General features: G+C 47.5%; 1 protein-coding gene across 2 annotated transcripts in view; it reads right to left on the bottom strand.

Moving 5' to 3' along the window:
• Nucleotides 1–22,152, bottom strand: part of PI4KA (phosphatidylinositol 4-kinase alpha) — a 520,678-nt gene that overhangs the window by 18,547 nt on the left and 479,979 nt on the right. For both annotated transcript variants that reach the window (XM_069215218.1, XM_069215217.1), the window contains 6 exons: nt 21,054–21,124; nt 18,226–18,298; nt 8,480–8,550; nt 7,461–7,567; nt 7,243–7,347; nt 3,357–3,482 (listed from right to left, as the gene is read on the bottom strand). In XM_069215218.1, the coding sequence (XP_069071319.1) occupies nt 3,357–3,482; nt 7,243–7,347; nt 7,461–7,567; nt 8,480–8,550; nt 18,226–18,298; nt 21,054–21,124 (553 nt within the window). The remainder of the gene's footprint in view (nt 1–3,356; nt 3,483–7,242; nt 7,348–7,460; nt 7,568–8,479; nt 8,551–18,225; nt 18,299–21,053; nt 21,125–22,152) is intronic.

Raw genomic sequence — 22,152 nt, 5'->3', positions numbered from 1 at the left:
CGTCCGTCAGGAGATTAGACCCGACTTCTACAGTAGGTAGCTCAAGGCTGAGGACCTCAGCTGCCCTACTGACCACCATACCATAAGTTGCTCTCTCCGCCGTAGCTACAGTAGGAGACAGCATTCCAGCGTCAGGAGAAGTATCTAGACCACTGGCTTCGCCCAAATCCTGTGCCCAGTCCATAGCAGGGTCATCCTGGTATTCATAAGGGTCCAGGGACCCCTCCAATTCCTCCCCATATTCGTACCCATAGGAAAAAGGGTCTGAATCCGACCTGGGGCGAATAGGCCCCACGGAAGCCGTAGGCCGCGTCAGCCAACGCCGCTCCGACTCCGAGTCGTCGGGGATAAGAATTGGGTCGATGTCGATAGTGGGCATTACTGACGTCAGGAGCATTGATAATCGACCCGGGGAAGGTCTCGAAGGTGCGACCAGCGTCAGTGCGGATCCACGCACGTATCTGGAGGTGACCTTGGTGGCCGGGGCCGGAGCCGCTGGCGCGGAACCCGAAGGCCCCTCAGCCGAACCCCTTGGGCCCGATGGCACCGTATCTGGTTTGGCCCGCCCAAAGATGAGTCGCATGGCCTCGTAAAACTCTTTCAGTTGAGTGGGGGTCACTCTGGCTCCGGGAAACTCGGGCAGGCTCCGAGGACAGAGGCCTAGTGCGTGGACGCTCGTCCCGAGTCGCGTCGGACAAGCGACAGGGCAAAGTCAGAGAGCAATGGGACTTCTTCGACTTCCTCTTCTTCTTACCTTGACCCGAGGAATTTGAAGAAGACGAGTGGTGATGACTCTGCGACCGATCTCGAGACCTTCCTCTCGAGCGAGACCGGGACCTACGCGGAGTCGAGTGCCGGGCTGCCATTAGCTTTAGGGACCGCTCCCTCAAAGCCTTCGGGTGCATGGCCCGACACTCGGAGCACGGCTTCGGGTCTTGGTCGTGCTCGAGGCACCACAGACAAATGCGATGAGGATCCGTCACCGACATCGTCCGATGGCAGTCCTCACAAGGCTTGAACCCGATCTTTGGGGACATCTCGACGCACCAAAGTCGTACACAAAAAACTTCTACAAAACGGTCTAATTCGGCCAAAAAATAGCCTAGGGTAGCTCTTCTCCAGATCAGCGCGTAGCGCGGAAAGAAAAGAACTGACGTCACTGTGCGAGGGCGGCGTCTATGTAGTACTCCCGACGTCATCACGGCGACCACGACGCCTACGAAGTTGACCGACGCCACCTACAGACGCGCAAGGGTATTGCTCGAAGAAAAATCTCCGGATCCAGTCTGACGCCTGGGGGGAAATTCTAAGGTAAGGAATCTACAACTAGAAGTCTCTATCAGATACAGTAGTTGTTAACCGATGATAGGATGGGAGAAATGGTGCCAGGGACTCCTCGGCGCGAGTGCACGTTGTTTCCACAGATTGCGGTAATGTCCGGGGTGCGATCCTCTCGGAGAGCAGCTGAGCGCTGTCACCAGGAAAGCAGGTGGGTACCTGCTTTCCTGGTGAGATGGCTAAGTTCCACAAGACCGCTCAGGGCGTTGGAAGGAAGCAAGCGGCAAAGGTTGACAGGGCCGCTCTAGGCGACGGAAGAAGCGAGCAGAAACATCTAGCCAGGCCACTCAGGGTGACTGAAGAAAGTAAGCAGCAAAGTCTAGCAGAGCCACTTGGGGTGAATGATGAAAGCGGGTGGCAAAGGTTAGCAGAGCCGCTCCGGACGGTTGAAAAAAATCAGCGGCCAAGTCTTGCTAAGCCACTCTGGGTGCTTAACAAAAGCGGGAGGCGAATGTTAGCAAAGCCACTCCGGGTGGTTGGATAAAGTCAGCAGTCAAGTCTTGCAAAGCTGCCAGGGTACTTGAAGAAAGCGGCGGCGAAGGTTAGCAGGTTCCGGGTGATTTGAAGAAGGTAAGTGGCAGGGCCCAGCAAAGCCGCTTGGGGTGACTGAAGAAGGCAAGCAGCAGGGCCCAGCAAAGCCACTGGGGTTAATTGAAGAAAGCAAGCAGCAGTGCCCGGCAAAGCTGCTCAGGGTGATTGGTGAAAGCGGGTGGCAAACATTAGCAGAGCAGCTCTGGGTGATTGAGGAAAGCAAGCGTTAGGGCTCAGCAAAGCCACTTGGGCTAATTGAAGAAAGCGAGTGGCAAAGTAAAGCAGAAGCCACACTGAGTCATTCTGGGTTTGGTGGATGAGTGTTGGGCTACCAGCAGAGTTCAGCAGGCTGCAGGGCGGCACAGCAAGGCAGGGCAGCAGTTCCTGGGAGCGGTCAATCCTGGCAGAGTGGCAATCCTGGCAAACAGAGGTCTTTACTCCAGCCGCATTTGCTCAACTCCAGAAGTGTACTGAGTTGAGTAGGTCATGGACCCAGTACATCTACTAGAAAGTGCCTTTGATGTGGGGGATGACTACAAAGAGTTCTTGTAAAGTGCACAGATAACCTTTTCAGGTCAGCATCGGCTCCAGACTATCAGTGGGAGGTAATCAGCCCTTTTGTGTGGACTCTGGTTGCTACCCTTTGAGGTGTAAGTGTGAGCCCCTCCCGATTTCCTCCCCAAGAAAATCCATCAGTATGCATATGCATGCAGATGCAGTTGAGTATCCTGTGTTGTGGGTGTCTGGAGGGAATACACAAGCTCCCAGTAGACGTGTATTGGAGATAGGCTGTGGGCACACACAGCAGTGAGTGCAGAGAAATGCCCAATTTCCCAATGCTGGTCTATGAGAGGGGCAGGCCTCACAGTAATGAAAAACGGCATTAGGAGTTTTTCATTACTAGGACATGAAGAACTTAGAAGTACATATCCTACGTTTTGCTTACATAGCACCCAGCCCTATGGGCTACCCAGGGCCTATTTTAGGGGTGACATATGTAAGAAAAGAGGAGTTCTGGGCTTGGCAAGATGTTTTAGATGCCAAATAATGGTGGCAGTGAGTCTGCAGACATAGGCTCTGCAGTGGCAAGCCTAAGACATGTTTAAAGAGCTACTTACGTGGGTGACACAACCAGTGCTGCAGGCCTATTAGCTCCATTTCATATATGGATCCTGGGTATATAGTATATCAATTTACAAGGGACTTACAGGTAAATTAAGTATGCCAATTGTGGATACACCAATGTTCCCATGTTTAAGGAAGAAGCACATGCAATTTATCACTGATAATCAGTGGTAAAGTGCTCAGAGCCCTATGGCAAACAAGAAGAAGATACAGCAACAAAACAGGAGGTACAGGCAAAACGTCTGGGCTAAGAGCACCTTATGGTTGCCAGGTCTAACACCCCATGTAGTAAAAACAATATTATCCACACATTTCCCAATGAGTTGAACTGTGGCCTGACACAAAAAAAAACAGAAAAATACCTTCTGGAAAGCAAGCGTTGACTCATCCCCATACTGTCGGGTAAAATAATCGTACATGCCAAAATCTGTCTGTCGGCCCAACTGGTCCCGGGATGTACATTCAGGAATGCATTCTATTACACCACACTGGAGAAAAAGGAAGAGGAGAAAAAATGCAGGAATAGGGTCATTTTATTTTTTGTGGAAACATGCAACATAGATACCTTTGCCCAATAACTGATCCTAAAAGCACATTTATTGTACCAAAATAACTTAAATAGCTGCATATGGCACTAGTGCCTGAAGCAAACCATTTCAAAATAACAGTGAATTATAAATGTTATCAATACATATTGACTTAAGATACCTACAAAGAATTGTACACAGAAAAGTTTGGCAGCAGTTTTCAACTGTTATATTAATTTAGGTGAATGCGAAAGTGGATTAATATTTGGGGTGGGAAACTGTCCATCTCACAGACTAAGGCCACCACATGCTAGATGTCGCACAATTTTAGTAAAATAAACTTGTGCTCAGTTCCTGGTAGGGCAACACAAAGCAGTCAGGCTTAAATCAAAGGCGATGTATAAAAGCCACACAAAACAGAATACAATTCCACAACCAAATAAAGAGAAAACATGTATGAGTAAAATAAGACCAAAACAACTACAATTCAATACAGGGAACCAGAGATATAATTTTCTAAAGATTTAAGTGAATATAGAGCAAAAAAGCACAAAGTGCTAATAATAGTCAAAGGAAGCGGCAGACAGCTACCTAAATGTGAGTCGAGACCAACCACAATGAAGCCCTGGTCGGCTACAACAACTGGATTGGTCCTGGTGAAAGTATGGAACTCAAAAAGTTTGAAAAAGTTTCTAAGTTCCAATACAGAGAGAGATTTTGTGACGTTTTGAGAAGAACAATTCACAGAGAGAGGGCTGCTACTGAAACTGTAGCCACTGCCATGGAACCAAACTCCGGATATTTGAAGCAGGTTGGTCCTGCTGGAGCTCTGGAGCTTTCGCACAGAAAATTTGCAAGCCCTAGCTTAGAATGGGACTTAGTTGATGCTTTCAGAGGTGCTGGAAGCTGTGATCAGGACAGAGCTGAAATTCCTTCTGATGCTATGGAACTGCCAGACACTTTTTTCTCTCAGGTCACCCTGGAGTTCTGGAGGAAAAGTGTTTCAAAGTATCAGACTTTCTTACAGTGCCCAAACAACCACAGGAGTACACTTCTAAGACCACTCAGGGGAGGGCACTTAGACTCTCATGGTGTCAGAGGACAACAGCAAAGTCCATTTGCCACTGGTCAGCTGGGTATTTCCAGGAGGAAGCCTCATGCAGCTTGTTGTGTCCCTCTAGCCACACAGTAAGTCAGCCAACTGACCCTTGCAGGCTACTTCTTTGTTTTGGGTACAAGAGGGAGCAGGTTCAATCCTTCAGGGCACCTTCCATGTCACAGACAGCAGGTCCAGTCCTCTTCTGATTTTCAGCAGGTCCAGAGAGTGTTCTGAAGATGGTAACTTGGGGTGAAACATTTATGCCTGGCAGCAGCTAGTGGGTGGGGGTGTCTCAGCCAATGGGATAAAAGTTCCCAGGGCAGCCCACTTTTTCAGCAGCTTATGTTTGCCCTACTGCAAACAGTCTGAGTGCCCCTTACTTCCAAGTGTTGCCTAAAATTTGCTTGTGGCAGGGCAGGCCTTTTGGAATTAATTAAATTGCTCAGCCAATACCAACTGATCTTTCTGGCAGGGGAAGAAAACACATGCAATTCATATGCCATTGCCTCTGCTTTAGTAGCAGTTTTCACACTGACTTCAGAAAAAGTACCAGTTGGCCAGTTGCTGGAGAGATAATGCAAGTAAGCCTCATGAAGCTGCAGGCAGGGTAAAGGTAACTTTCTAAAAGGTACATTTCCAATATATTTAAGAACAATTTGACTTCATAATTAGATTGTATTTGTAATAAATATATAATATAGGTCTTTGACTTGAAACTGTGGCTGGTACAGGTCAGAAGTTATAGATTAAAGTGTAGAATCTATACTTTGATGTTTCCTATGTGTCAGCTACACTAAAGTCTTTGTTTTAGTCACCAAGGGAACATGTGATTTCTAATGTCCCAATGTCCAACATATCACTCTTAAATATTATGCATCCTACACTTTGTGGACAGCAAGGTACGCCTTATTGGTGAATTATTTAATATTTAAAATCAGTTTGTTTTTTTACAGCTCTGTGCAGCAGGGTTTGAGACTGTCAAGATACACACAGTAGGCCTGAAACCATGTTTTCATTGCCTCTGTAGTTGATGGCACAATAAGTGCTGCAGTTAATGATAGGAAGTTAACTGTCCATACCGTGGATGTACTTCTGCACCACAAACTATGAACTTATAGGGAATGTAAATGTGGCAATCAGGTTTTAAACTAATTTTGACGTGATTTAGGGGTCACAGTGCTGGATTGCATTTCCCACTACCAAATGTTGTCAACAGGTGAGTTTAAAAAAATGAAAAAAACTGTGTGGGGGTGGGGGGGGCACCCAAAAAGAGTCACTTTGCAACACAAATTTATTGGCTGCCTTGTTAAAATCAATCCAAGACATAAATTTCAACATTTGTTTTGCACACATAATCTACCCATAGTCTCTATTGGTGCTAGTCTTAAATGTGGTATCTCTTAAAGCATGCTTCATGCTCATTTTTGAGAACACAGAGATGGGAAACGAACAATAAATGCTCTGGTTGACATTTCAACAATGCCTTCCCCATGACTGAAAAGGCTCAGCCCTCTTTGGACTAAGGGTCTACTGTCTTTCTCTCCTATTGACTTCAGTGCAAACCATAAAACTGGAAAGATGTCAGACAGGTTTGGGAGGATGGGTGATTACATTTTCAGCAAGATTGTCTGTTCATATATAGTAACATTCAATTCAAATAGAAGGCCAGATGGATAGGTTAGATACAACATAATATATTTTTTTAAACTCTATTTACTGAAAAACTTCTCAATAATGATCGTACATCTGTTATCACACGAGACCCATCATTACTTAGGTTGATGCCATTACAATTCAGTTGAACAACATTATATAACTTATCTTGCACCTGCAGACTTCCAGTATATTTCCCGGGACTAGCAACCAAAAATAAGCAATTGCTTTAAACGCCCGACCTTTCAACATTACACTCCCCGGTAAGTAGCCCATTCTCTCCATACCATCTACCATTTCTGTGGGCATGCCCTACTGAGATATATAGAATGTTTGGCTCTTTGACACCAATCCAGGTATGTTTTCCAGTCCAACACCTAAGGCACCAAGGGAGATCCCCACTGTCTGGCTAAATTTCGTTTCGCCACAACCGCAGCAAGCGATAACCAAATTTTCTGGTACCTGTGCCACTGTGCTTTGCCTACAATGTTTAATAAACACCATTTTGCCTCCAGTGGAACCACCAGGCCAGTGATCCGGCTCATTATATCTGTTACCTCGCACCAGTACTCTTGTATTTTGGGGCATCCCCACAGTATATAGATAAAGGACCCTTCGTGTCCACAACCCCTAAGACACAGTGGGGAGGTCATTCTTCCTATTCTGTGTAGCATGGTTCTGGAGTGATAGACCCTATGGAGGATTTTCAGCTGTACCAGTCCGAAACGAGCTCTGATCGCTGTCTCCCTAGGGTTCTGTAGTGAGTTACAACATAATAAAACATAGGGTAGTGTGAGAGATGAGCAGAAGGACGAGGAAGAACAGAGAAAAAAATGATATGAAACCGGAACAAAGTGCACTTGGGGGAAAAAAAAAAGGATATGAAAGAGAAAATTACAGTTATGCAAGAGATAGAGAAATGACAACAGAGACTAAAGGAGACAACGCTGGACATGTTTGACAACTTACCCCAGGAGCAGTGGCTACCACACGGTAGGGAAACACAAACAGGTCAAGACCCACTAGCTGGAAAATATTCTTAAAGAGATCAATGATCTGTAGAGCCAGCATGTCCTGCAAAAGAAACAGAAAATATGCATTGCAGGGAAAGAAGGACCAGTAGCAAGAAACTGGAGAAAGTGCATCACTGGCATGACATATAAACAAACTTGAGGGCTGCGGCTCACCTGTCTACAGTCATCACCCACTTTAAAGATGGCTGCCTGCCAGGCGATCCGACTATCTTGTCCTTCTTCTGTGCTCTCGTCAAGGGAGTCAGATGCGCAACGCAGACCTGCAGAGCAGAGCACAGTCTACACTGAAAACTAGAGCACATTATCAGTCAGCCTGCCAGTCTAAGGAAGTAGGGATCGACTTACATATATTTGGAGGATGTGACAATGTAATTCTGCTTTTATTTTTTGATGGAAAGTTGCATTGCTTACGTTTTGGACTGATCTCCCACTGGTTGCCTTATAACGCATTTTAAGACTTGCCTACAACCTGTGAAGGTAACCATGAAAGATTCTCACTCCGTCCCCTCCCTTTTAAGCAACTGTCCCTGAAACTATTTTTCCTAACTTTTTCTAGACTTACTCATAGCAACTCAAACTATGTTTAGCATTTGTTACATTACTCTAGTTTTTAATGATTATTTGTGTTTATTGTTGAAAAATGAGCAGGCCTAACGATTATAAGGTTAAGAATTAAAATACATTATTTGGATCCTAGATAGTCTTTTTAAAGGAAGAGGCCATTCTTTTGAGATGTGAAGGGTTTCTCCACAGAAACCTAGGAAGTGCAGCTCTGAATAGCCAGCTGTATCAATACCTGGCATTCTATCAGCGTGTGGGGGTGAAGGGATGTAGAGATGTAAACATTGGTTTAGTGGATAAAAATGCAGGTCACTTTTAATTCTCAAACATTTGCAAAAACAAGCAAGTGTCATGCAGTTAACAAAATGTTAAACTTGAGCAGATCAAAGAGAATAAGGCAATGAGCCAAAACACACATTTGTTTTGAAAAATGGTGCACTTTATGTAGTCACACATTCACTTATGATTGACAGTGCCGCTAAGGCAAAGTTAAGGTACAGAGGCTTCCATGCCTTCTGCTGTGGTAAGAGCCAGGACGGGCAATTATTGGCTTTTCTTCTATGATATCACCCAAATATTCACTACAAGAAAAAGAAATGGGGGACACAAACCTTCTTTCTCTAGCTCACTCACTCCACAGCGTTTCACTTTGAATTTGGCCAAGTAGGGAGCCTTTGCAGCACTAAAATGAGCAAAAACACACAAAAATGTTTATGCCATCATACACCTCTGAATACTTTAAGACATATGTACAAAATTTTCAAAGAAGCAACAATGATGGCATCATCAATATATCAACAATCGCAATTCGGCACAGTTTAAAGTGCACCATTATATTAAAAATAAATCTCTTCTATCAATGTAATCAGGACTGATTGTCCCACCTAAATGTGGCATCTCAAAGCTCCCTGAAAGACCCTTCTCTCCCAACCACTTACCCTACTCTTGCCACTGGTCAGTGTTTCTACCGAAAAAGCCTTTTTTGTTTTGCTAATAATGTTGGTGTTGTTTGATGCATCTTCACGAAACTTTACAAAAAGAGTTTGTTTTTGCTTAGTTTGTGCATGGAAAGTTTCAGGATGATCCGTCACATGGGGGCCGAGACAAAAAGGGGGTCCCAAAGCACAAAATCCCCATGCGTTTTCAATAGACTTTTTTTTTTAGTTTTGTTTGTTTTTTAAACAGGGCTACCGCAAAAACTGCTGAATGTAATTACACCAAATTTGAGAGGAAGCTAGATCTTGGTCCAGAATGCATGCTTTGTGATTTGGTGTAAACTTGTTCAGTCGTTTTTGAGAAATTCCAGTTCAAACGGATGGTTGGGATTGAGGGACTCTCGCGAGAGTCCCTCAAAACCAGTTTAAAAAATAGAGGGCTTGATTCACAAAAGTAAACTTAGACTTTGTGTAAGTTTTCGTTTGTTTTAGAATTCACAAACTCTGATCTAATACAAATGGCCTGATTACGACCTTAGCGGAGGGGATTACTCTGTCACAAACTTGACGGATATCCCGCCCACTGTATCTCAAGTTCCATTATATCATACGGAACCTGTAATACGGCAGACAGGATATCCGTCACGTTTGCGACGGAGTAATCCCCTCTGCCAAGGTCGTAATCAGGCCCTACGTTTACAACGGAGGAGACTCTGCAGTTGTGGCAGAGAACTCCCCACATAAAAAGACACAACATGCCTATCTTTTTATGTGCTGAGTTCTGATTGGCCCAGGGGGCTTTTTTCCCACTTGGACCAACCCACACATGCCGGAGCAATCGCTCTGACTGGCTCCCAGCAACATAAGGGAAAACGTTGCAGGCAGCCATTGCAGGACTCCGGGACTTTCTCTGTCCTGAGATTACTAATTAAAAAAGACATAGGAGCATGGTACCCTGCCCTCTTAGTCCTTGTGCGGGTGGGGGAGTGCCTGAGGGATTCCACCTCCCCCACCCGGGGCTAGAATAAATCTTTTTTTTTTTAAAGCTGCAATACTGCGGAATTGCAGCTTTTAAAAATATATAAATTAACACCCACAAGGGTTTTTAATTTAATTAAATGTACCGCTGGTGTAGGCCAGGGCCTGGGGTGTCTTTATTAAAATATATATGAGGAGGGAGACCTGAGTGGAGCCTACCTCCGTGAGCCACTCCGGGCCCTTGAGCCAAATACACTTTTTGCAAGGGAGTGGGGTATGCGGCCCCCTCCCCGAGCCTCTATTGAGCCCCAGGGACCCCATCCTCTGGGGTCATATACCAGATGAGGGGTCAAGTGGCCCCCATCCCCAAGTCACTAATGGGCCCGAGGCCCCACTCCCCTTGAGCAAAGTACCAAAAAAAGGGGAGGGGGCTGTGTGCCCCCTCCCCGTACAAGCATCCCCGGGACCCAAATCTGGGGCGTGATACTTCAGGGTCCTGGGGAGCCCATACCCAGGACACCGTGGTTCCCTGCCTGGGAGACTACAGGTATACACTCCCAAGTACAGAACCCAACTTTGCACTCACCCGGTGACAGCAGTAGAAATATGCAGCTTCCACCTTGGTAACCGCAAAGGAAAGGTGCCAGCCCCCCCCAGTACCCACTATGATGCTGGCTGGGGAGCGGACTATGGGCCTGGGACGCGGTTTGTGGCCTTAAAAGTAGTGTTTTGTGGGTGGACACCAGAGCACCCACTTGAGGCCCCGTGGGATGGGGTCTGTAGGGCTGTAAAGGCTCCAAAGGAGGGGCCACATGCCCCTTCCCTCAATTAAAAAAAAAAGGACCCAGGGGATGGTGTCCACGGTTCCCTTAGTGGTTTGAGAAGAGGGGCCATACCCCATTCCCCCTAAATTAAATAAAGACCCAGTCTAGGGGCCCTAGTGGCTCAGAGAGGGGGGCTACCCCCCTTCCGCATAATTTCAAAATACTGCTTAAGGGGATGGTGTTCCCGGGGCCAGTTGAGGCTTGGGCAGGACCACGCACCCCCTCCCATTAATGGAAAAGTACGAGCCCCAGGGGATCGGGGGTCCCAATGGCCTTAGGGACTCTTGGAGGGGGGCCACACACCCTGATCCCTTTATTAAAAATAATACCGCATTGGGGATGGGGTTCGTGGGACCTGCAAACGGTTGGGGAGGGGGGCCACGCGTCCCCCTCCCCTTATACAAAAAATAATATTAAGATATTGGTGTTCTGGGGGGCACCGGGACCCCCAATATATTATATAATTTAATTTATTATTATTATTTTTCACAAAAACGGTGAATAATAAATGAGCAGCAGGAAAGGCTCATTTATTATTCACTGCTCTTAGGAACGAGCGCCTCATAATGCCATAGGGCATTATGATAAACAATATTTTGTGTTTGTGGTGCTCCTAGAAGCGGCAAACTCACCAGCAATTTTTTTTTTATTTTGTGGGGGGGCTGCAGGAAGTGACGTAGCCCCACCCCCCCCCCCCAGCAACATTAGACAGAAACACAGTGAGTCCTCTGGGTCATTAAAACCGTGACCCCAGGATAACTTACCATATTTTTTTTAAAGAACTCCTTGCAGGAACTCTGTTCAGCTGGGGTGAAAGGCCCTCTTGTTATTGTTATTATGAATGCATTTTGCGGCCTTAAAATTGTTTAAAAAAAACTCAGAGACATGTTGGTTTTGTTGAACAAAAACACAAAGTCTGAGTCTTCCCTTTAACATTTTTTAGTTCACTAAATGTAATAATAAAAACTATGTTAAAAGGAATACTCACAGACATGTTGTTTATTAAAACTTTATTAAATTTTTTTATAATAATCACTATTATTAAACACTGTATAGTGTGAATTACTGAAATATACTTTAGATAAAAAATATTGGTGATTTTTGGAGAAAGATGATAATAGGATCACTTTATATATTTTTGGTGTTGTGACTCTTCCGCAAAGTATGTAAGTCTACATCAGTGCAGGCAAGCCCGCACAACCAACTGCATGCTGCACATGCTAGAAGAACCACACAGATGTGGGGTTGGCTGCTCACCCTGTGTTGGATGCAGGACCAGGCCCTGAGGCCAACCCCACGCATGAGAAAAGACCATGCATGGAGGGTGTGTTGGCTGCCAGCGAGGTGTTGGCTGCAGGCCATGTGTGGTGCTGGGTTGCTTGCTGCGAGGGGGGGGTAGTTGCTGACTTTGCGAAAGGTAATAAAATATACCTTTATGTTAAGAAATTTTTTAAAGCCCTAGAAATTCACAGAAAACACCAAAGGTTAGAGTGATGTTATAGTTAGGTGAAAATTGTAATGACAACGTAATGTTTTGAAATAATAAACACTGAAATTCACCAGTTATAGTTATCCCTAGTAACTATAACTCGTACTCTGAGGTAACTGTAACACGCAAACTCGCCATACACAGCTAATTATCTCACATGTTATATCATGTTATATGACATCATTGATGACACCACTGCAACGTCTGAAATGACCCTGCACATGGCTGAGGTGTGCAAGCTATCGCTACCTTAAGAGCACAAGTTATAGTTACAAAAGATGACTATAACTGATGAATTTCACTTTTTTTTTTTTTAACGTTTGAAAGTTTGTGTGGACAATTTCTAGGACCCATTTGTCTGTTGCGATGGCCTGGATGGATGGAGAAAATATTGGATCATCCCTCTGACAGGGTGGCTGTGTGCCGGCAAGGACACACTAGAGCGGCTGCTGTAGGAACAGCTGCATGTTGTTCCTGCTGTCCTTATGGTCTCTGGGAACTGTACCTATGGCCACGAAAGGGCTAAAAAGCCTGGTGTGCTGGAAAAAGGATCTTGCACTGACCTCAACCTTAGCCACAAAGGGGTTGAAATTACTGGTGGAATCGCCTTGTGTATGCAGAAAGGCATAAGGTACGTGCCTAAGGAACGGCTCTCCTTAAAATGAGCCAAGACTATCCTCAAAAAAGGTGAAATCCATCAAAAGCCATGTCCATTAAAGATGCCAGGATGTTCCCGGAGAAGCTTGTGGACTCCATCAAGGTGTGGTAAAGGAGAGTCTCACTGGTGCTCATAGTACATCCTGCGCAATCTGTAGTGTTCAGTCCCGAATGTATCATGAATTTCGCCAGAAAGAAAGAACCTGATGTCAGCGTGCATGGGTGATGCTTATATGCAGCTCTGCTCGTCACTTCCGGAACGGAATGGCATTGGCAAAGAGCCACTGAACACCACCTGCCAGGGTACAGGAGAATGCCGAAAGTTTCTGGATCCCATCGGATGCTTGAGGATTATTCACAGAGTGAGGAATCTATGTTTAAAAGTATCCATTAGAATAAATATTTTGTTCCATTTTCCTCTCCTAAAGAGCATGCTTGACTTTAGTTTTCCTTTGTCTTTACTACTGCTCTTTCCTTTATGTTGTACTTCCCAAAAACGTTACTGCTTTGGTTCAGGCCAACTTAAACTCAAGCATTTGTCTTCTCTTTTCTCCTTATCATGCACGACTTCCACTATCATATTCAGTTTTCTTCTTATGTATCTCCAATTCTGTTTTCTCTTCTTCTGCTTAAGTCTTTAAAAACTTTCACTCCTCACCTTTGCCTCGATCCCTCTGCTTAGTGTCTGAGTTTCTGTTATCTGTTCTCTGTACTTTAAGTCATTTTCATTTATATGCTCTTTGCCTACTTAAACTGTGGGATAAACTCACTCTTCATATTCAAAGTTCTTCCACGCTTCAACCATCATCAAACCAACTTTGTGTGACTGTAGCGGGCTTGTCATTTTGCAATTCATTTTGAGACCTGAATCATCATTTTAGATTTGGTAGGATCAGATTAAAGGCCAAACCTTTTTTTCTGCAGAATGAAGAATAATATTCTCTAATGCAAAATTCAAGGTAGGCATTTTTATGTGTGAAATATTTGGAAATACTTCCTTGCATCCAAGTCATGCTCTTATGACACAATTAGGCTATAAACCAAATGCAAAGTTATTAGCATGCATCCCGGATGTACACCCACAAATGTTTTATGGGTTCATCAGGGAATTACCTTAAACTTAGTAAAGTCTGACAATGTTTTGACAATATTGCTCTGCCACCATGCTTACAAGGAAAGTATCTCTGATTGACTGTGGGAATGTTCTTAAAAAGTATAAATGTGTGTTTCCAGCCAAGGATTGGTTTGCTGAGGAAAGAATGCAAATTAAAAGCTTGAGCCAACATTAAAGACAGGACAGAAATGGAACGGGTTGTTCTTCTAATACAACAGGGGATAAAAGTTACGTTTTAAAACATATTTGATCCAAGACTGAAGTGTGATGAGGCGATGAAAGAAAAGTCTCAGGTGGTCTTTTTTGAAGATCAGAGCAATAAATAATTTGTGCCAGAATAAAGCCAATTTACAAGTATGGGTTAGAGCTTTACAGGGTGGTACCAAAACAGTAGCATCCGTTGCCATCCTGATTATTCGAATGAGGTCCTCTTCACCTAATCTGTAATGCCAGCGACTAACTTATTTTAACTGATTTTAAAATCTGATGAGTAACTTTGGCAACATGGTATGAGCCAGTGTTGCCAGAATAAAACCACAACACCAGAGGCACCACAGGCTGCATCAGTAGTTAATCAAAGGAAGGGCAAGTCAAAGTGGTCCCTGTGAAAGAAAGAGGATAAGACCCAGGGATGTGAACATCAAGTGGGGCAGCACAGATGAGGTCTGCGAGATACTAGCAGATCCCTCTGATATATCTAAGGAGCTGCTGTTAGGAGCCACATCTTCACACAGTTGTTGCAGAGCTTTGTAAAAAGCTGCAATCTGAAGAGCACATGAACTGGTATAGAAGAATGTGACCAGATTAGAAGAGTGAAGTCACCTAGAACTGGAATGGGATCAGAGGAGGATCCCATGGATCTAGGAGGGGTAGGCAGCATTGCTTGAGGTCCTGCTCTGTATATCATTTATGTTGGGAGGAAGAATCCTCTTCTTTACGCATTCATGCTTTCTATTCTTTGAGCGGTGAGTTTCATTTGAGAAGGCCGGTCCCCTAAAGCGACATGTACCCAGAATCAGTCTTCCGCTGATGTTGAACTATACTACAATTTGCTTCCCTCTCCCTGGTGACTTTTGGGTGTATTATGGTGCAAAAGTAGCCAGGGTCACATTCAGCACCAAAATACAGCAAACGTAAGGTGGTCAATAGCTGCCACTTGCGCATGAAAGTGGTTTCAAACCAGAATATTTCAGGGATGACAGCAGCTAAAACAGATTCAATCAAAAGAACTTAAGCGACTCAAAAATTAAAGCTCAGTCATGTGCTCAGTCAAGCTCCAGGTGGCAACGTCTGTAAAGGAACAAAAAAAAACAGAACCAAACCAATTGACACAGGCTGAGCTTTAATGAAGCTACTATGTCACCCCCGCAGTTACGCCCCCTAGAGAATCCATGGTATTCCTGTAGCAACGCCCTATGTCACCCCCCGCAGTTAGGCCCCCTAGAGAATCCATGGTATTCCTGTAGCAACGCCCTATGTCACCCCCGCAGTTACGCCCCCTAGAGCATCCATGGTATTCCTGTAGCAACGCCCTATGTCACCCCCGCAGTTATGCCCCCTAGAGCATCCATGGTATTCCTGTAGCAACGCCCTATGTCACCCCCGCAGCTATGCCCCCTAGAGAATCCATGGTATTCCTGTAGCAACGCCCTATGTCACCCCCGCAGTTACGCCCCCTGGAGCATCCATGGTATTCCTGTAGCAACGCCCTATGTCACCCCCGCAGCTATGCCCCCTAGAGCATCCATGGTATTCCTGTAGCAACGCCCTATGTCACCCCCGCAGTTATGCCCCGAGAGAATCCATGGTATTCCTGTAGCAACGCCCTATGTCACCCCCGCAGTTATGCCCCCGAGAGAATCCATGGTATTCCTGTAGCAACGCCCTATGTCACCCCCCGCAGTTACGCCCCCTAGAGCATCCATGGTATTCCTGTAGCAACGCCCTATGTCACCCCCCGCAGCTATGCCCCCTAGAGAATCCATGGTATTCCTGTAGCAACGCCCTATGTCACCCCCGCAGTTATGCCCCCTAGAGAATCCATGGTATTCCTGTAGCAACGCCCTATGTCACCCCCCGCAGCTACGCCCCCTAGAGCATCCATGGTATTCCTGTAGCAACGCCCTATGTCACCCCCCGCAGCTAGGCCCCCTAGAGAATCCATGGTATTCCTGTAGCAACGCCCTATGTCACCCCCGCAGCTATGCCCCCTAGAGAATCCATGGTATTCCTGTAGCAACGCCCTATGTCACCCCCGCAGTTATGCCCCCGAGAGAATCCATGGTATTCCTGTAGCAACGCCCTATGTCACCCCCGCAGTTATGCCCCCTAGAGAATCCATGGTATTCCTGTAGCAACGCCCTATGTCACCCCCGCAGTTATGCCCCCTAGAGAATCCATGGTATTCCTGTAGCAACGCCCTATGTCACCCCCCGCAGCTATGCCCCCTAGAGAATCCATGGTATTCCTGTAGCAACGCCCTATGTCACCCCAGCAGCTATGCCCCCTAGAGCATCCATGGTATTCCTGTAGCAACGCCCTATGTCACCCCCCGCAGCTATGCCCCCTAGAGAATCCATGGTATTCCTGTAGCAACGCCCTATGTCACCCCCCGCAGTTACGCCCCCGAGAGAATCCATGGCATTCCTGTAGCAACGCCCTATGTCACCCCCCGCAGCTACGCCCCCTAGAGAATCCATGGTATTCCTGTAGCAACGCCCTATGTCACCCCCCGCAGTTATGCCCCCTAGAGCATCCATGGTATTCCTGTAGCAACGCCCTATGTCACCCCCCGCAGTTACGCCCCCTAGAGCATCCATGGTATTCCTGTAGCAACGCCCTATGTCACCCCCCACAGCTATGCCCCCTAGAGAATCCATGGTATTCCTGTAGCAACGCCCTATGTCACCCCCCGCAGTTATGCCCCCCGAGAGAATCCATGGTATTCCTGTAGCAACGCCCTATGTCACCCCCCGCAGCTATGCCCCCTAGAGAATCTATGGTATTCCTGTAGCAACGCCCTATGTCACCCCGCAGTTATGCCCCCTAGAGAATCCATGGTATTCCTGTAGCAACGCCCTATGTCACTCCCGCAGTTATGCCCCCGAGAGAATCATTGGTATTCCTGTAGCAACGCCCTATGTCACCCCCCGCAGTTATGCCCCCTAGAGCATCCATGGTATTCCTGTAGCAACGCCCTATGTCACCCCCCGCAGCTATGCCCCCTAGAGAATCCATGCTATTCCTGTAGCAAAGCCCTATGTCACCCCCCGCAGCTATGCCCCCTAGAGAATCCATGGTATTCCTGTAGCAATGCCCTATGTCACCCCCCGCAGTTATGCCCCCTAGAGAATCCATGGTATTCCTGTAGCAACGCCCTATGTCACCCCCCGCAGTTATGCCCCCTAGAGAATCCATGGTATTCCTGTAGCAACGCCCTATGTCACCCCCCGCAGCTATGCCCCCTAGAGAATCCATGGTATTCCTGTAGCAACGCCCTATGTCACCCCCGCAGTTACGCCCCCTAGAGAATCCATGGTATTCCTGTAGCAACGTCCTATGTCACCCCCGCAGTTACGCCCCCTAGAGAATCCATGGTATTCCTGTAGCAACGCCCTATGTCACCCCCCGCAGTTATGCCCCCTAGAGAATCCATGGTATTCCTGTAGCAACGCCCTATGTCACCCCCCGCAGCTATGCCCCCTAGAGAATCCATGGTATTCCTGTAGCAACGCCCTATGTCACCCCCGCAGTTACGCCCCCTAGAGAATCCATGGTATTCCTGTAGCAACGTCCTATGTCACCCCCGCAGTTACGCCCCCTAGAGAATCCATGGTATTCCTGTAGCAACGTCCTATGTCACCCCCCGCAGCTATGCCCCCTAGAGAATCCATGGTATTCCTGTAGCAACGTCGGAAGTGTGGAACTGCTCAAAAGTTGTAGGATTCCAGCTGATGTGTGATACATCTTAGGAGGAACGACAAGAAAACTCCTGGAAGACATATTCTCGAAACACAAAAGTTTATTAGGAGCTTGGACAAACTTGGAATTGTGAGTTAGTACATGGCACTTTTGCCGGAGAGGTCAAAACAAATATCAAGAACTCTCAATGGACTCCAAGGACAAATAGTCATAAGATGAGGGTCTCAAATGGCAAATTAATGAATGCGCAGAGATTTGTCTGTGAAATCTTAACACATCGTTAGTAATACCTTCATAAGAAATGTGTAGATCCGTGTCGTATATATCGCCACCTGCACTGAACTGCACTCATAGATCAATGTGTTAGGTGCTCTGAATTCAGGATCAACTATGAATAAAAGCAAACAGGATACAAATTGTATACAGCATCCACTCTCACCTTTGCATGGGGGTGCCAGACGTGTAGTCAATATCCAGAACAATTGCCTCAGGGTTGCTGGGTAAGTAGCAGCCTAAAAACACAGTGAGCAAAGTTAGTAAGAAAAATGTCCATCATGCAGACACTACTCTGACCCTATCAAGTATTACAGACGCCCAACACACCCACTAGCAGTTTACTCTGTTGTTTTTTCCTTATGTCCAGAGGTGAGCCGGGGTAGCAACTGCGGAACTGGGCACCAAGAACCATGGAGCAGGGATACTGAGAGAAAAGACAGCATGGGCAGCAAGGAGAAAAGGAAACTGGGACAGTGAGGCCAGAAAGTATCGGGAGCAGTGACAGAGCCAAACTGCAGAAAGACTGAGGTAACAGGATAGATGGCACAGTGAGGAAAAATAGGTAGAAGCATCATTTAAGTTGGCCAGGAACCCGGCAAAGCCAAAGTACCAAGTGAGAGTACCAGTGATGAGCAGAAAGAGAAGCAAAGATGACAACAAAGCAGGGGCAGTGTGATGCTGAGAGAGCAGTGAAAATGAGATTGCTGGGTGGCAGGTGTAGGGATAGAACTAAGAGACAAGTGATGTGTGAGGACCAGGAAGAAGAGGCAGTGACAGAACCAGTCAGCAGGTAGTCTGAGCACATGACTGCTGGCAGTGAGTGTAGCAGGCAGAAGGGCTAATTGGAAACCTAGCTTGCCATGAAAATGAACAGCAGGCGTAGCAGGAGACCTAAGCAGCGGGTGAAGTATGCGACTGAGGCAGTGGCAGAATTAGGCAACAGGTACACAGAGGACAGGAGTGCTGGCACTGACAGGAATAGGAAACAGAGTCAATTAGAAATTAGGGGCCGATTCACAAAGGAAAACATACACTATTGTGTACGTTTACTACTTTTCGGTGTTCTCAAACTACATGCAGACTTTTACAATTCCTCACTCTCTATAATGATGTATTCGGAGGTCTCCGCACCCAGAGACTGCGGTATCAGAGCAGAGAACTCAACGACTCCTCACTCTCTAAATGTATGTATTTGGAGGTCTCCGCACCCTGAGACTGTGGTATCGGAGCAGAGAACTCTACGACTCCTCACTCTCTAAACGTATGTATTCGGAGGTCTGTGCACCCAAAGTCTGGGGTATCAGAGCAGAGAACTCAACGACTCCTCACTCTCTAAACGTATGTATTTGGAGGTCTCCGCACCCTGAGACTGTGGTATCGGAGCAGAGAACTCAACGACTCCTCACTCTCTAAACGTATGTATTTGGAGGTCTCCGCACCCTGAGACTGCGGTATCGGAGCAATGAACTCTACTACTCTTCACGCTCTCTACTTGCGCGTGAGGAGGTCTCCGCACCCAGAGACTGCGGTATCGGAGCAGAGAACTCTATGACTCCTCAGTTTCTGTACTTATGTGTGTGGGGGTCTCTGCACCCACAGACTGCGATATTGGAGCAGAGAACTCTGCACACATAGGTATAAAGAGTGTGGAGTTGTAAAACTCAGCAGGTAGTTTGTGAATCACGAAAAGTAGTACAATTCACAAAAGTGTAAGTTTACCTATGAGAATCAGGCCCCTCGTTTCAGCATACCAGTTATCTGGTTCTGGTCACTGCCTCTTCTGCCTGGCCCTCTCATATCATCTGCTGCCTTTGGCAGCCTTACAGGTGAGAGGACCAAGATGCAGGGCAGTAACTGTACCAGGAAGAGGGATACAGTGGGCAAACAGCTAGGATACTGAGAGGAAAAAGCAACAGGGACTACTAGCGTGCAGGACAGCGGGACATGGAGCAGGGCCAGTGTCCTGGGACATGGAGCAGGGCCAGTGTCCTGGGGCAGGGAGCAGGGCCAGTGTCCTGGGGCAGGGAGCAGGGCCAGTGTCCTGGGGCAGGGAGCAGGGCCAGTGTCCTGGGGCAGGGGGCAGGGCCAGTGTCCTGGGACAGGGAGCAGGGCCAGTGTCCTGGGGCAGGGAGCAGGGCCAGTGTCCTGGGGCAGGGAGCAGGGCCAGTGTCCTGGGGCAGGGAGCAGGGCCAGTGTCCTGGGGCAGGGAGCAGGGCCAGTGTCCTGGGGCAGGGAGCAGGGCCAGTGTCCTGGGGCAGGGAGCAGGGCCAGTGTCCTGGGGCAGGGAGCAGGGCCAGTGTCCTGGGGCAGGGAGCAGGGCCAGTGTCCTGCGGCAGGGAGCAGGGCCAGTGTCCTGGGGCAGGGAGCAGGGCCAGTGTCCTGGGGCAGGGAGCAGGGCCAGTGTCCTGGGGCAGGGAGCAGGGCCAGTGTCCTGGGGCAGGGAGCAGGGCCAGTGTCCTGGGGCAGGGAACAGGGCCAGTGTCCTGGGGCAGGGAGCAGGGCCAGTGTCCTGGGGCAGGGAGCAGGGCCAGTGTCCTGGGGCAGGGAGCAGGGCCAGTGTCCTGGGGCAGGGAGCAGGGCCAGTGTCCTGGGACAGGGAGCAGGGCCAGTGTCCTGGGGCAGGGAGCAGGGCCAGTGTCCTGGGGCAGGGAGCAGGGCCAGTGTCCTGGGGCAGGGAGCAGGGCCAGTGTCCTGGGGCAGGGAGCAGGGCCAGTGTCCTGGGACAGGGAGCAGGGCCAGTTAAAGGACCAAGTGCTTAGGGAAGTCAATGCGCCAGGCAGCAGCTAAAGATAACAGTCCAAGTAATGACACCTTCCCCACCTCCTCCCATGCACACAAAACAGACAAGTATTCTCACTATGTCACATGACCGTTCATAAAACTCTGTTCTAAAAACAGATCAGGGTAAAGGCTTCTAACCACCCCCTCCTCAACTTCCTCTGCCCCAAAATCATCTAAAAGGAAGGGTCAATACCCAAGCCCCCATCTTACCAGGTTGAACTTTCACTTCGGACAAAGCTGCTAAACATGCCTTTTTTCTCTCGTCTCCTTTAGGGAACGGCCTAGGAAAGGGAAGATCAAGGCATCAATTCAGTGCATAAGAAAGGCTAGTGGACAAAGTGAAGGTCAGTGAAAGAATGTGACATGCGCAGCAACGCTGCATGGCTTACAGCGCTCAGCACGGCTTACGTTAAGGAGACTCAGGGCATAGTGTGTGGCCATTACAGTCCCACCCTTGTTGGGGACTATCCACAACCCTGATGTCAAAGGATATTAAACAGGTCGAACTATAAGTGTTAAAGCATCATCATTTGCATTCGGTCCATTTCCCCAAACACAGAGCTCCTCGCCCTTATTCAGCAGTCGCCTGGCGAGAACCCTGCACACCTGCATGTGACCTATCCGGTCAGCGAAGAAATGCCAAGGTCACGGCAGCTGCAGCTGTATTCTTCCTCCTATCTCCAGTACTAGAGTGCAGTAAAGCCTCTGGTACCAGCAGGAGGTGCTCAGCACTGAGAGCTGCCTTGGCTTCCCTGGCCAGAGCTGACCAAAGGCAGGGAGAAGGGGGCAGGCTGACATAAAACAAGCAGAGATTGAGGAAGCTCTCCGCAACCTGTGAGTCAATCTATGTAAATGTATCTAAGTGAGTCTGTTTGTACACGCACACACTTGTGTGCGAATGTGAGCATGAGGCTGCATAAGAGGACAATACCCGAGCACGTGGTGACACATCTGTGATTAAATATTGCTATCTGGGTATAAAAGTCTGTACCTCCCATTGTTGACTTCTCCCTTGTATACGAGTCTTTATCTGGCATGTGATGGTGGTACTTGGGCATGCTGTGCTGTACATGGGCATATTCTCGCTGCACTGCGCCCAGATACTAGATGACTGCAATTTGGCAAAAGAGGCTGCCCCTACTGAATGACAGCACTGACTTTGCATATAAGGCTGTACCTCGCTATGTGGTAGCTGAACCTGAGGATATACCAGCATAGAATAGCACAACAGTCGGTCATTTGAGCCTGACACCGGCTGCAAACACCTGGGCCTTATGAAAGTGCACACACTGTGCTAGTGCTGCACCAG

This window comes from Pleurodeles waltl, chromosome 11, assembly GCF_031143425.1.
Source record: "Pleurodeles waltl isolate 20211129_DDA chromosome 11, aPleWal1.hap1.20221129, whole genome shotgun sequence".
NCBI lineage: Eukaryota > Metazoa > Chordata > Amphibia > Caudata > Salamandridae > Pleurodeles > Pleurodeles waltl.
Note: the sequence above shows the minus strand (reverse complement) of the source record. Positions and strands in the feature narration are given on the sequence as shown.